Source organism: Psammomys obesus, unplaced genomic scaffold (genome assembly GCF_907164565.1).
Source record: "Psammomys obesus unplaced genomic scaffold, mPsaObe1.curated_primary_1811, whole genome shotgun sequence".
NCBI classification, from domain to species: Eukaryota; Metazoa; Chordata; class Mammalia; order Rodentia; family Muridae; genus Psammomys; species Psammomys obesus.
The window spans coordinates 56664965-56679295 of NW_026585895.1; the positions used below are offsets into that span (position 1 = coordinate 56664965).

A 14331-nucleotide genomic window follows, 5' to 3' on the forward strand; every position below is an offset into this window, starting at 1 on the left:
CCTCAGACCACACACCCTATCACGTTCCCCTCTTCTCTATCCTCAGCCTCTTCTTCAGTGGCTAAAGGTGGGAAATGTAAACAGTGTATCAGGAGAACCCTAGAGTCCGGTGTGTGGTGGATGTGTGTGTTTGTGTTTGAGGGGGATGTTAATGAAGCACTCCATAATGCTTCACTAGAGCCTCAAACCACTAGAAGAGCAGAGCAGCCCAGGATACCAAGGGTTCACAAAACACCTAGACCTAGAGCTACACTCATTGTTAACCAGGAGCTTGGGCTTCCAGCCTCCAGAACAGGCACATTACAGTTGAGTTGAAGCTGCCCAGCCTATGTGAGGCTTTGTTATATCTAAACACAAACACACAAACACAAACACACACACACACACACACACACACACACACACACACACACACATGGACCTGGTTGCAGAGGGTGAGGGTGGGTTATGACTGAGGCCAGCACTGAAAAAGAGAAGGAGATATAACACAAATCCCATTTCAAAGGGGCCCCATCACTGCCTCCTTAGCCTGCCAGGGCCACATGATCCTTTCCAAAGGGTTTCTGGGCTCTGAGAAACCAAGAGATGGTCTCTGTGATAATGTGATATGAATTCTAGAATGAACCCTATGCCAGGTCTGGAACAATAGGGCTTTGGTGTGACAGCAATAGGGGAAGAAAGCAGGCAGAGATTAAGTGTCTCAAGGTTAATGACAGTAGTAGCTATCTGGCCTGTGGGAATCTGTCCTATAATCTGACTATAAACTGGACAGTAAAACAGATCAGCCAGATGAAGCTACAAACAGGATGAGAGCAGCACAGGAAAGAGCCTCTCTTTATACCATAGCAGGGATGGAAGCCCAGGAAATGAGAAGCCCCTGATCCCGATCAAGGAATCCAAGCTGAGAAGGAGGCCTGTTTGCCACCCTGCTATCTCCAAGCCTAGTAACAGAAACAGGCCATTAGCAATCATTCTCACCTCGGTGTGAATCACAGCTCTGGGCTCCAGTGTGAAGAGAGATGTTGAGCAGAAAGGAGTGAAGCCAGTTAGTTCACTATCCTTTGCTCATAAGTGCCACCTTTGCTGGATGTAAGCTTAAACTCCTGTGGCATGTGTGGGGGTGCAGCCACAGGAAGCAGCACCAGCTGTCCCTAGTTACTAGCTTGGACACAGTACAACACGTCAGAGCACCCGTGCCTGAGCCTATCAAGGAAATGCCAACCTCCAGGACAAGGCAATGGTAGCAAGACAGAAAGGCAAACACCACCAGGTGGAATAGGGATATCTATGCAAGATAGAAACTTGGGTGTTTACAAGGCCTGTCCCTCTTAAATGGTGATAACTAATTTAGAGCCCATCTCAAAATTCTGATCAGGCCTATAGCTCACCAGCTACTGGGTCTATGAACCCCAGAGGGAGGTACATGTTGCTCCAGCCCCTTACTCCTTTGTCTGACACCTGCTGGCCTTGTATGTGTCAGGCCCTTGCTGGGTGCTATAGGACCAGCTCCCTGGCCCTGAATTGTTGTTCATAGCTCACAGTGGCATATACAGCACCCTGGATCCACTCTGTGCCCCATGCTCTGTATTCCTTGCCAGTCAGGGCTATAGTCCTCCACCAGCCTGCACACCAACTGGTTTTGCAAATATCCTGGAGGAGTTCTGTAGAAAGGCTTTACTTCCCGATCCCTGGGCTGCAGAAGTCATGTGTGGACAGCAGGTGAGAACAGGAAGTCTCCTGACTACCCTGAGTGCTGGCTGCTGAGAGACTGTTCTGGGTCTCATTTTGAATAATCTGAGAGGCCCTGGAGGCTGGATTTAGGAGTGTTTTGGCACAAAATTCATCCAAGTCTGAGAGCACAGTTTGTAGAAGGTGTGGGGGAACAGTTGGGCATGTGTTCTAGGGCCTAGACTTCCTGTTCTCTACCCTTTCTTACAGCTGAGGTATTGGAAGGTGGTGGCCAGCAATGCCAAGAAGTAGCTGGAAGCATATCCCATTCCTCCACCCTAATCTGGATTATCAGGGATCATGGAAGCTCTCCACCTGAGTCAGTGCTTGGTGGACTTCAGGAGCACCTCCCATCACTCACCTGTGGTTTAGCCCAGATGCAGTTAGGCTCTGCACAACCACTGTGCAATACACAGTCTCAAGAGCACACAGCCTATGCCCTACTCATCAGGAAGGCCTGGCTTTGCTTTTGCTTAAGGTAGGTTTTAGGATTCATTTTTCTCAGGGGCTGTTCCTAAACTGGACACACACAACTCCTAGACCCTAGAAATAACTGACAGAACCAGAGCTTGAAGCTACTTCAATTAGTGACTGTGGGTCTCCACCTACCCAGGATCAGGGAAGATCCTGAGCCCCAAACAAAAGTCAATGGGGATTGTCCCTATGAAGGGCCTGATTCTGTCCCATGATCCAGAAGTGCAGAGTCCGGAAGCAAAGGAAAAAGTAGGGGGAGGGAGGAATAGAGCAGAGAGTGAGCTAGGCCCTCTATAAATACCCACTTGCAGGGGTGTGTGGCAAGGAGGGAGGCTGGGCACCACTCATCAAGCAGGGCATCCCTGGGGCTTTATGTAACGAGCACAGGGCTCTAGGGCTGTCTCAGGGACATGAGGCCGATGGGAGACCACTCTCAAGACAGGGCATCTCAGATATGAATAAGGAACACAGTGTCACCAGCACTCATCCAGTGCCACATGGCAGCATTCACAAAGCTGCTGAGAAAGAGAGGCCCCGCTCTTCAAGAGGGGTTCCCTATGTCCTGGGTCTGGCAAGTTCTCAGATGCCACAGGACCAGGAAAGAGTACAATGCCCCCCTTAGTCGCCAGTAGAGTCGTGTGGATACTATCTGGAGGACCTTAAACCTTATCTCAAAAAACAGGATCAAAGGTCCTGTTCCCCTCCCCCATCCCTGTAGCTACAGAGGCTACCTCGCAGTGCTGAACTCCTAACCCCAATTGCTCCAGCCAGACTTTAGGGCAAGCAGATAACCAGAGCCCTGGATGTCGGAAGGGAAAGGGAGTTCAGGGAACCTCAACTTGACCAGCACCAGAGGCCATCCCCCAGCAGAGCCACAGGTAAACAACATGTGGAGCAGTCTTTAACCACAGCTATACACTGGGGTCAGCCTTCATCAAACACACCCCCTGTCACTCCATGTCTCTTGTACCATGTTCAAATATGTCTTGGGTCACTTAATGGCAGGCACAGGATCCCTAAGCACTCTGTCCTTGTCCTGTGGCAGCTGTCCACAATGCTCATCTGTTTGTTCTGTCCCTAACTTCCTTGTTCCTCCCCAGCCCCAAAGGAGCACCTCCTAAATCAGGCTATATCCTTGTGCCCTAAAGACTATTAGACACCAGTAGCTTAGCACTAAGTTCAGAATATGTGGTGGCCATGCCTGACTCAACTCACTCTCCACCTTCCCTTTCAATGAGGCAGACCACACTCCTCCTCTTCCCACAGGAGATTAGTCTAGAGAGGATCCTGAGCTCTAATTACATGTCCTGGAAAAGAATCTCAGTTTAATTTCAAGTAAAATGAGAAGCTTTGGTTGAAAATCCCCCCCTCCCCCCCAGAGAACCACCTGCCTGAGTTAAGACTTGTTTTTCTGTGTCTCCACAGGCCATGAGAGGAAGCAGCAGGCTAGGCCACAACAGAGGTGAGGACACCCTTGTTACTGTGGACTTAAGTCCTCTAGGCCAAAGGCTATAGGAGGGATCTGGGAATACTGGGAGAGGAGGCACTGACCATGTGGGGTGGGGGCAGGAGCAGTATGATGGGCACCACAGGAAGCACAGAAAGACAGCAGCCTAGAAAAGTGTCAGGTCTGAAAGACACCAGGGATCCTGCAGACTCTGCCTTCTCAGTACGCCTCTTGACTGCTTAAGGCCTGGGCCTGGAGCCTCCACTGGGGCTACTGCTGTCTCCAGTACCCTCACTCTCAATTGTCTGCTTTCCACCCTGTGCCTAGTGTAAGCCCAACTTGATTGCCCTGCACCCTCTTCTCCTCACCCACCAAAACAATCTTTTAACAGTTTCCTGACACCAATGACAGTACTCTCCAGCTACTGTGAGCCTTCCCTCTCTCCAAAGGCAAATGGACAGTTTGCTTTATGTATCCAGAAAAACATGGCCTGCAGAAGGGCAAGAATCTATTTGGTCACCTCTGTGTCCTGAGAAACCTAAACGGGGTAGAAGGTGAGTGGTGTCTCCAGCAAATGCTTTCCAGGTGACCAAGCATGGTGATGACAGACAGTGAAGAAGAGGTGGCTGGAAGGACGGACAGGGGTGCTGGGCTAGGGGAGCTCTAAAACCCCCGTCATTCACTTGCTCTCCCTCTCTCAGTCATCCCTCCTTACTCTGCCCTACATTTGTCTCCTACATCTCTGTCTCCTGTATCTCTTCACTCATCTTCACACATCTCAGCTGACGCACTTGCTTCCAAATTCAGTGGGAACAGTCTGTAAAGACCACAGCCATCGCTGCCATGTCTGCCCACCTAAGAACCCCAGTCTCCAGCCCCCAAACACTCATTTCCATTGGACAGACCAATGCAGTAACCAGGGCCCTGCATGTGTCTCTACTCAGACTCCAGGGCTGGCCTTCTCCAACTGCATCTGCTTCTCCTGGATCTTGCCACCCACATCCAGGTAGGCTGAGTTCCTAGCCTAACACAGCACTCTGGGCCTCTATCCTCTGCTCTCACCAACCAACTTTACCACTCCTATTTTGCTACAAAGCACCCTAAACAATGAACATAATTATTACTATCAGGTCCCACCACAAGGCCCCATGCCCAGCAGTCTCACTCCCATATACACCTAATCCACTTTAGGCCACATCACACATTTCCCTCCAATGTCAGCTCTGTGGTGCAAAACATACTCTTACTGAATCCCCAACTGCAGACAAGTACTCCTCTTGGTCTCTATCACCTCTTTGCCCAGGCAAGCCCATAGCTATAGAAAGCTGGTTGCAGTCCAAGATAACTTCTCTAGTTCCTGGGGATCCTGTCCACTCCCTGCTACACTTTTGGTTCCTACCAAGTATCATATGCCCTCCCAAACCTGAAGCCTTCCCTGACTGCCTACACAAAGCTTGCCCTACGAACTCCTTACCCACTTTCCACCAAGATCAATGCTATTCAGTCCTTCTTTGACATGTTGAGTTGGTCCATGGCAAGAAGCACTGTCGCCTAAGCTATGATGCAGACCTGCCCTGGTGACAGTCTGGGAAGTAGAAACCCAGAGCCAATGACTACAGAATATATAAACACCAGCTAGGTGTGAGGTTACATACACTGATGAGAAACAGGCTGGGAAGGGTACCTACCCCTTTGGATACTGCTCACAGAAAGGGGCTCTGCATTTTTGTACCCATGTTCATACCATCTGGCAAACACTGAATATTTAAGTGACTGATGTGTGAATGACTGGAGCAGTGTCAGCAGAAGAGAAGCTCAAATGTTCAAGGAAATGAACAGTCACAGGTAGACATAATGTGATGGTCATGGGGAGTAGGTAGTAGCAGGACATCACTTTCAGGTGGCCTCTGACTAAGCTGGGATGGTGGCTCTTTCAATCCTCTTCCAATGAGGGCTCCAATCAGGGCAACTCTGGGCCCTGTTATTCAGGCAGAAGTACGCTTGGAAAAGGAGGTGGGCATGGAAGCCTGCCCCTACCCCTCCAATCAGCTATAGGAAGGGAACCCTTCACCTAGTAGTAAGACAGAGCCCATATTGGGAAATTTAGGCACTTGTCCCCACCCACCAAGGGACAATATTCTGGGTGGTTATCCATAAGCTGGTCCAATGCGGAGCAAGACTCATCACTGAGGGGTCAGACTCAATGAGAACAGGCCCATATTCCACAGGCCAGCCAATCCCCAGAAGCCACCAACATCTCTCATAATCTCGGAGGCATCCCTTTGACCTATATAGGACCCATAATCAGATGCTACCTATGCCTCCAGAGCAGCCAGTGCCCAGTTGATCACAGCCCTTGCCCCATATACACTAGTGCAAATAACAAAAGGCACCTGAGAAGGAAGCAAGGAGTACAGTAGTGGGTACCCAGCCTCAGCTTCCCTAAAGGGGAAAGGGGTGAGGGAGGAGGCGCAACTCCCTACCCTACCCCTGCCCAGGCATCTCTCATAACCTCCACACCACCATTAGGAGAAGAGAGACCCTTGTTGGCCACTAGGGATATGTCTGGCTTCACTAGATAACAGGCCAGGATGCTGTCTGCCTCTCCCCTCTGGGCCTCCAGCCCTCTAAGCACCAATTAAACAAAGCTTAATTAAAACAACAAAATAACTAGAAAGTGCCACATCCCATATATACCCTGCCACTGGGATCTCAGCTCAGGAGGGTTAGAGACGGGATCTTCCCTGGGTTTCCCACCAAAGCCTCCCACAAACACAAACATATGCAGGTCCCTTGTGATTCAGTATCCCACAGGCACCATCAGAGCAGTTCTTGGTGTGGCTGCTGCTGCATGTGGGCCTTCATGAGACATGCATCACCCTCCCACCTGGGTGGTTCCCCAAAACCTGGCACTACCTCAAGGAAGTCAATGCAAGGGAGAAATCTTAAAAGCATGACACCAGTGCCAGCTTTCCTGCAAACACAGAGTGCAGAGGGCAGAGAAATTGAACAAGAGGCTGAGATGAGACTGGCTACAGAGGAGACGAAGACACAGAAGAGTGCAGGAAGCAGAAAGAGAGAAGTAGAGAGGAGAGAAGATCATTGTACAAGAGGCAGAAAAGGAGACATGGATAAACAGAAAATCGACAGGGGGATGTCCAAGGCTAGAGCAAGACAGTCCTCCCTTCTTTTTTGGCGGCCTAGCATCTTTTCACAGGTATTCACAGGAAGGTTAGCATTCCTGTCTTCCACCATCTGGCAATGGCTATGTCTCCTACTCTCAGGCCTAGGATCAGATTTCTGGAAGATCTAGGGGTCCTATAGGCAGGGGTGGGGTGGGGAACTCTGGTGTCCCTCCTTGCCTCCCTGTCCCCAGGCAGCCTACACCTTGGTGGAAATTTTAGTAGCAGAGTCCAAGCATCCCTTGTCAGCTTCTCTACTCAGTATTTATCAATTTGGCCAACACTCACTGCCTGAGCCTAGATGCCCTAAGACAGGCTCAGGGGACACTCTGAAAAATAAGACACCATTCTTGTCTTCAGGGACTTGATCTCAAGGGAAAGAGAGTTGTAAACAGCTGTAGTTACTCCTGGATGCCCCGGGTAGTAGCCCTGGATGTAAGAAATACCCAACCGACAGGGCCACACTTTTCACCAGTCCCAAGTGATTCTTTACTTTTTTCATTAGTGGAAAGCAAGACTCCATAAAGTTGTAGAGGGCTTTCTGCAAACACCACGGCAACACACTCCCAGTTTGGAAAAAGAAGCAGTTCACAGAAGTGTATGAAGATCACCATCACATCACAGGGAAGGCACTGAAGCCACCAACACACTAAATTACCTGGCCGTATCAGACAACTCTATACCAGATAAACGTTCTCCCTTCCCCAGCCTTACAAACATGGTTCTACCAGCAGAAGCTGCAGTGCAAAGATGGGGAATGGATCCCATGTCTCTGTGGGCCTTGCTTAGGAACCCAGAGGTCATTATCTGACTTCATTTATTCCTCACATGCAGGGACCCATGGTGACTGAAGCCCCAGACCTAGGCTTCCCTGTCACCTCTTTCCTACTCTCCATTTGCCCAACACCCTCCCACGCACACTCACAAGCACTAGGCCTCCACAGAGGTCAGTTGGCAGAGGAGACAGAACCATGCCAACTCTCAGTAAGAATGTGCCCTCATTCTATGGTGGGCAATATGCCCTATGCCCCAATCTGGGTGCATAGTCTCCAAGTACAAGGCCCTAGGCACGATGACACTGCCATCACTAGAGCAGGACAGAGCATCTGGGAAATCTGCAAGTTCTCTGTAAGCAGCCCTCACCCCAACCACAGCTTCTGCAATTCCACAGTCCTAAACCTACACCAGAGAAACAGAGGAAGGACGGACGGTGCCACTAGACAGAAAAATCAACAGAGGTGGTTCAGGACCACACACCAGCTTCCTGAAGCTCCTGGATGGTGGGGAATTTTATTTTGATCGTTATAAGGAAGCACTGGCAGGCAGCAGTGGGCATTCATTGTAAGTAAACACATTTAGGGCAGAGGGGCTGGAGAGATGGCTCAGCAGTCAAGAGTGCAAGTTGCTCTAGCAGAGAGCCCCAGTTCAGTTTCCAGCACCCATGTGGTAACTACATTTCCAGGGGCCTGATGCCCCCTTCTGACCAGTGAGGGCACCAGGCACACATGTGGTGCACATACACATATGCAAGCAAAATGCCCACTCAGAAATAAATTTAAAAACAAAAACACTACCAGGGCAAGAGCCAGGAACATGTACTCAGCCTCACACAGTGGCATGGCATAGAGCTACCAGGGAGACATCCCAGGTAGCTTCTCAAACAGGAAGTTTTCAGATACCAAGAATTCCTCCAAGATCACAGACAGATAAGAGCCTTCCTCAAAGAAGACCCTCACTTGCTGGTCAGACCATCCATAGTGCCCAGTGACCTCATTGCTTTTAGAATCTGTAAGGCTCCTCCAGATAGGCCACTAGGAGTGAACCCTTTGAGAAAACATTTTATAAACACAAACAAACATGGTCCTCAGGCGGAAGCTGCAGCACAGCAGATGGAAACAGACCCCTAATGTCTCTGAGAGCCTTACTTGGGAAACCCAGAGGCCATTACTTGAGTGAGGAGAAGAAAGCCCCATTTACCCAGTAGTACCATCAAGGGCCATTGTACTCCACGCACTCCAGTCAGAGTATGGGGTACCAATGTAGACATTTTTGCTACCTTAGCCCCACAGTAGGGCAGCACACATGCATGCACTTAGGCTTGGCCCACCTACCCTGTGAGAACCACCACGAAGTCCATGACATTCCAGCCATTTCGAAGGTAGGACCCCTTGTGGAAAACGAAGCCCAGTGCGATGATCTTAATCCCCGCCTCGAAGCAAAAGATCCCGATGAAATAAGGCTCCGTGTCATCCTGAGGAAGAGCACAAAACAGGGTTCATCTCTGTCCACTCAGCAAAATGGCTAGATAGTGGTCCCTGTCTGATGGCCATACCTACTACCCCAAGGCTGACCCTGCCAGGCACCCTGTGAACTTTCTCAGCATACACTGCTCCCACTAGCCTGAGTGTGCTCATCTGACATGGCCATAATATAACCTATCATTTGCTGGTGTGGCAAAGTATCCTGATTATGTCTAGGAGTCCTTAGGCCTCTACTCTATTAATCCAGATTCTGCTCTACTCACAGAGTACCCAGGATTGTCCTGCTGAAATCATATGGCAGACTTTGCTCAAAGAGGTTAAAAGAGAGAGAGAGAGAGAGTGCCAGTGCTCACTGGGGATGACTGCAAAATCAAATCCTTGTATTAACTAGAGCAACCCTTCTATACACTAAAGTCATCTCCATTCTAAGGCCCAAAGGCACAGAGATGGAGTAACTAGAGCAGACATCATAGGTAAACCAAGCAATCACCACTGGCCTCTATGCCAGGTTATCTGGAAAGCTTGGCATCCTTAGACTCTGCTTTGGGACTCATTCATACATGCAACATATATAGACAGGCAGAACATGCAAATTCTGACAGGGGAAAAAAAGAAAGGAAAAGCTCCAGCATTGAGGTTACTACAGTGATAGCATCTGTGGAGACCAGAGGGCAGAGCCCCTCCACAGGCCAGGCCTAAGGCCTAGTAGTAGGCATGAGTCTGGGAGGTGGACAAACCCAGAAACCATCAGGGAGCTTCATCAAAGGAATAGCAACAAAGGTTTCTAGAGCTAGAGTCTAAGGAAAAGATTATTGTTGAGAAAACAGTGGGACCAAAGGAGTGAGGGTAGAGACTCTAGTAAGATCCCCAATCCTACTTCTTAGCCAAAACCTACAAGATATGATACTGGGGAGAAGGATGTTATGTGACCACACATGTAGAAAGCAAGAGAAGCATCATGTGTGAAGGGAGGAGAGCAGAGAGCTTTGGGGAGCTGAACACAGAGGGTTAGCATGAATCAGCTGCTACACTCTGGAGTAGCCACATTAAACACAGGAGAAATGATGCTGAGGAGGCAGCCAGCTTCCAGAGTCCACTCACACAGGGTTGGCCCCTAGGACAAGCTCTAGCAAAAACTGCTTCAGAGCCACTATGCCCCCATGAAGAAAGACTGGGTATATGGCCTAGATACGTGGTCCAAGGAGCTGCCAGATGAGATGGGGCCGCTAACTTCTTCAGCTGGAACCTTTCCTCAAGAAGTCTGGCCCTCAAGGGTCCCATGCCTTGCCAACACCTTAGCTTGGCCCTCTCTCTCTTGCCTGCAGGGAACCAGTCCCAGAGACTGATTAATGGCCACCCATGGCCTTGAAGTTTGGAATGGGATGTGGCTATGAGTAGTCTGAGAGGAAGCTACATCTAAGGGACCTGGTAACTGAATATCCAATGATGGCCTAGTGTTCCTGTCCTGTCTCCTAGTGTTGTCTTATGACAGGGATGAGGCTCATGGAGGAATGTATGAACTGTTCTTGGCCTTGAGGTTTCTGGTCTAGGGAGGTTTCTGGGAGGGGATGTTGACTACACTGAAGAAGGAGCTGATTTCAGAAGGTCTTCGAAGAAGGCTCCCAGTCAGAAAAGAGGGGAGCAAACAGGGCTAGTAGCAAGGAAGCCCTTCCCTAGGTTCTTCTGCCCAGCTCCTACAAGCCAGAGCCATGATTGAAGCTGACAGGGCTGGAAAATAGGTATGCAATGGCTTAGAAGCCACTGGACTGCAAGCTCAAAGCTTGGGCAAGCTATACGTGAGTAGGAAACAGAGTCCCCAGAGATGAGGAAGCCCAACCCCAAGCGAGGCTGGAAATACTGAGGGGTCCTAACACCATTCAATCCCTATCTGCTACCTAGGCAGTAGCTCCAGTTTCCAAGCCCATCTCTCTCGGTCTCCTGAAGGACTGGGCCTACAGGCAACACTGAGGTTAGCAGAGAGCTTTTTGGATTTCCAGGATAGGTCCAAAGCAGGCATATATTGTTTGTTTTCCCAACAGCTTAGTTACAAAAATTACATCTTCCCCTTCCCACCATCACCAAAACCAAGATTGTCCAACCAAATGTTAGTATATTAGCAAACCTGACATACTAACACAGGTTCTCAGAAAGCTGGACATCAGACTGGTCCACGAAAGGATGCCTAAGTTGATGACCTCTTTCTGCTGCCCTAAGTCTAGCCTGTGACCCTCCTGGCCCTACCTGCCAGAGTTCCCTGGAGATATGGTCACTAACTGTGGCCTGGCATTCATGATACTTATCCTGATGAACCTCCAAGTTCATTCCCTTCTCTGGCCTCTGGAAGGAGTGCTCCCCACAAGGATAGAGAAAACAGAGAATGTACTCTGTCAGAAGCCCAGAGGAACAGAAGAACCCTACTGGGCATGCCCAGAAGTGCCCAGGGACCATTACTTACCTTCTACCTTAAAATGTGACTTAATTATACTCCTCCTTCACAACCTACACTCTCTAAGCCCATTCATCCTTCTCATGTCCTCCAGGAAGGCCCTCAACTCCAAATAGCCATCCTAGACATCCTTAATTGGTTTGTCTTGATGCCCACCTACTCATGGTCACCTCCTCTTCCAAACTACAGAAGAGTGGGAAGAGAGGCCACACCAGAGCTCAGAAGGGTTCCAGTTCCCAGGTTAAACACATTGCTTTATCCAAACTGAAGTCAGAGAAGCAACAGTCAGGATAGAGAAAGGATGAGCAGCCTCGTTTCCTTAAAGACCTCAGTCCACAGGGCCCTTCTGACTTCCAATTGCTTCTCCTCCATTATATGAAGTGCTACACTCTCACAGTCACACATTGCACATGCTAAGACCTGGCAAAACGGCAGCAGGAAAAAAGCTGTGGCTGTACTGTCACCTGAGAAGTGTGTTACCCCTCAAACTTCTAGAGTCCAAAAGGCTGGCCTTCAACCCTGCCTCATGCTTCATAAGACCCATAATTCCAGAGGTATGGCCCTTGATCCCCACAGTGGACACCCTGGGTTCTAGAAAACTCTTGGCAGGATACTAGAGGAAAATATGGATTCAGAACATTTGGGAAGAAGTGCTTCCTTAGAGAGCATGGCAGGAAAGGTGGTCAGCTGGCCTGATATTCTTGTTCTCTTCATGAGAAATGTCCGTCCTTTATTCTAAGTCTAGAAATCAAGGCCAGCATAGCAAGCCCAAATGAACCATCTGGGGAACAGGGACAGCTAAAGACAGACTAGCTGGTGATTCCTTGATCTTTCATCAGGCTCAGTGACCACCTCAGCTTCCTGGCACTGGAGAAGTGGGTGGGGGGATGTCAAAGGGTCCTCAGATGTAAGATAGAGCCCGCCTGTCCAGCTGAGACACAATGAAAACTTGTCACTAACCCCTACCTTTCAGTCCCCAGACCCTTAGCCAGCACTCACCAGGCGCTCAGACATAGGAGTCTTGTCCCCATCAGGCAGGTGCTGCTCCAGGGCCAGAACAATGCAGTTGGCGATGATGGTGGCCAGGATCATGTATTCGAAGGGCGTGTGTGGGTTAAGGACTGGGTAGGAGGCGCTACGGAGGTAGTGAAGAAGAGGACAGCGCAGTGCAGCAGCCAGGGCTGAGTACTGCTGGCCAACACCCACCTTCCCTCAGCTCAGAACTAGTCTTCCCAGCTCCCCGCCCTAATTCTGGGGGCAGCCAAGAGGCGGGGCCTCCGCTAGTTCCGACGCCGTCAGCACCACGGACAGCTGCTTTGCCTGGCCAGCCAGCGCCACTGGGGAATAGTCCTGTCGCCCCCTAGAGCACTAGAAGCTGGCCCTGCGCAGGCGCACACCTTATCTAAAGACAGCTACAAGTATCTACACCCGCACGTGAACATAATGTATCAAGAATGCCTAATACACGCACGCGAAGCACGGCTCGTGCGATGCCCGCACACAAACGCAGGCACCTGCAGTCAGCAGGCGCACGGACCGACCTGCATCCACACAGCGCTCACACCTGCATAAATTCGGATTTGCCCTCCCGTGTCCTCCAGGCCAGCCGCATGCTGTGTGCGCCAACCTGGCTCCAAGAGACCAAGTGCACGAAGGGACATGGGACTCTCAGGTCAGAAGGGACTCCGCCCAGTGGTCCGTCGTGGCCTCCAGAATCACACACGCTCACACCCAAACCACGCACACACGCACTCGGAGACCGCCCCAGAGGCCCCGCCCCGCTCCTCCTCGCTGGGCCGTGGGGTCCGCGACGCACCTCTCCCGGGTCGCACCCCCTCCCAGCACCAGAAAGATGGCCACTGGGCGCCGCCGCCCAGGCCCCAGCCGCCCCTCCCGGGCCCGCCGCGCGGACACCGACGTCGCCCCAGCCCCTGACCTCCGCCAGTTCCCGCCCGGCCAGGCCCCTGTAGGATATGGCCACTCGGTGATGCGCTTAGCGTATTTGCGGACGACGTTGTCCTCGCTGAAGACGAAGAGCGAGCGGTTGACAGTGAAGCAGTTCTGCTTGACTGGGATGGGGTTGTACAGGGCCATGGTCCGTGCGCGCTGCGCAATGGACTGCTTGTACAGGACCCGCTGGCCGGGCGGCAGACCCCCCTGGCCCGGGCCACCCGCCCCGCCGGCCCCGCCGCCCCGAGCCCGCTCCCCGCCGCCGGTGCCCCCATAGCGGCCGCTCAGCTCGTCCCCGAAGCGGACCATGACTCTCGGGCGCCGCGAGCATCCCCGGCTCCGAGGCCCGGCACCGAGGGCGCGGCGCGCCAGGGGCTCCTAGCCCAGCCGCAGCGAGCCGCCTGTACCTCACCGGCCAGCTGCTACCGCACCCCAGCCGCGGCCCCACGCCACGCCCTATAAGTGGTCGGTCACGCGGCTGCGCCTAGCCAATCCGCGTCAGTCCCACCCCCGAACCCTACAGACCCCGCCCCCGCGGCCACCCCCGCCGGAGTCCGCGGCGGTCCTCGGGGAACGCCGAGTTGCTTGCGTGTGCCCAGCTCTAGGCAGCGTGAGCTTCTGCGTGCCCCCGGGGCGCCGCCCAAAGACTTGGCCGCGTCTGGTTCCCCAGCTCAGCAACTTGAAAGGCGCCCAGGTGTCCTCACCCTCCTCGAACCCGAAAAGATCCTCCCCACTGGGGAGATGTCTGAGGAATCCAGAAGCCGCAGCCTAGGTTCTCTTTGGCATCCACACCCCTGTCCTGTGGAGGCCATGTCGTCAGCCACTCCCTCTCGCTGCTGGCCA

At 51.7% G+C, this 14331-nt stretch overlaps 1 protein-coding gene across 1 annotated transcript in view; it reads right to left on the reverse strand.

The window, feature by feature from the left end:
• The window catches only part of Cacna1b (calcium voltage-gated channel subunit alpha1 B), a 159361-nt gene extending 145477 nt beyond the window's left edge, over window positions 1-13884 (reverse strand). The window contains exons 1-3 of the mRNA XM_055599901.1: window positions 13514-13884; window positions 12538-12643; window positions 8943-9082 (exon numbers count right to left, since the gene is read on the reverse strand). Of these exons, the coding sequence (XP_055455876.1) occupies window positions 8943-9082; window positions 12538-12643; window positions 13514-13797 (530 nt within the window). The 5' untranslated portion in view covers window positions 13798-13884. The remainder of the gene's footprint in view (window positions 1-8942; window positions 9083-12537; window positions 12644-13513) is intronic.
• Window positions 13885-14331: the final 447 nt, after the last annotated feature.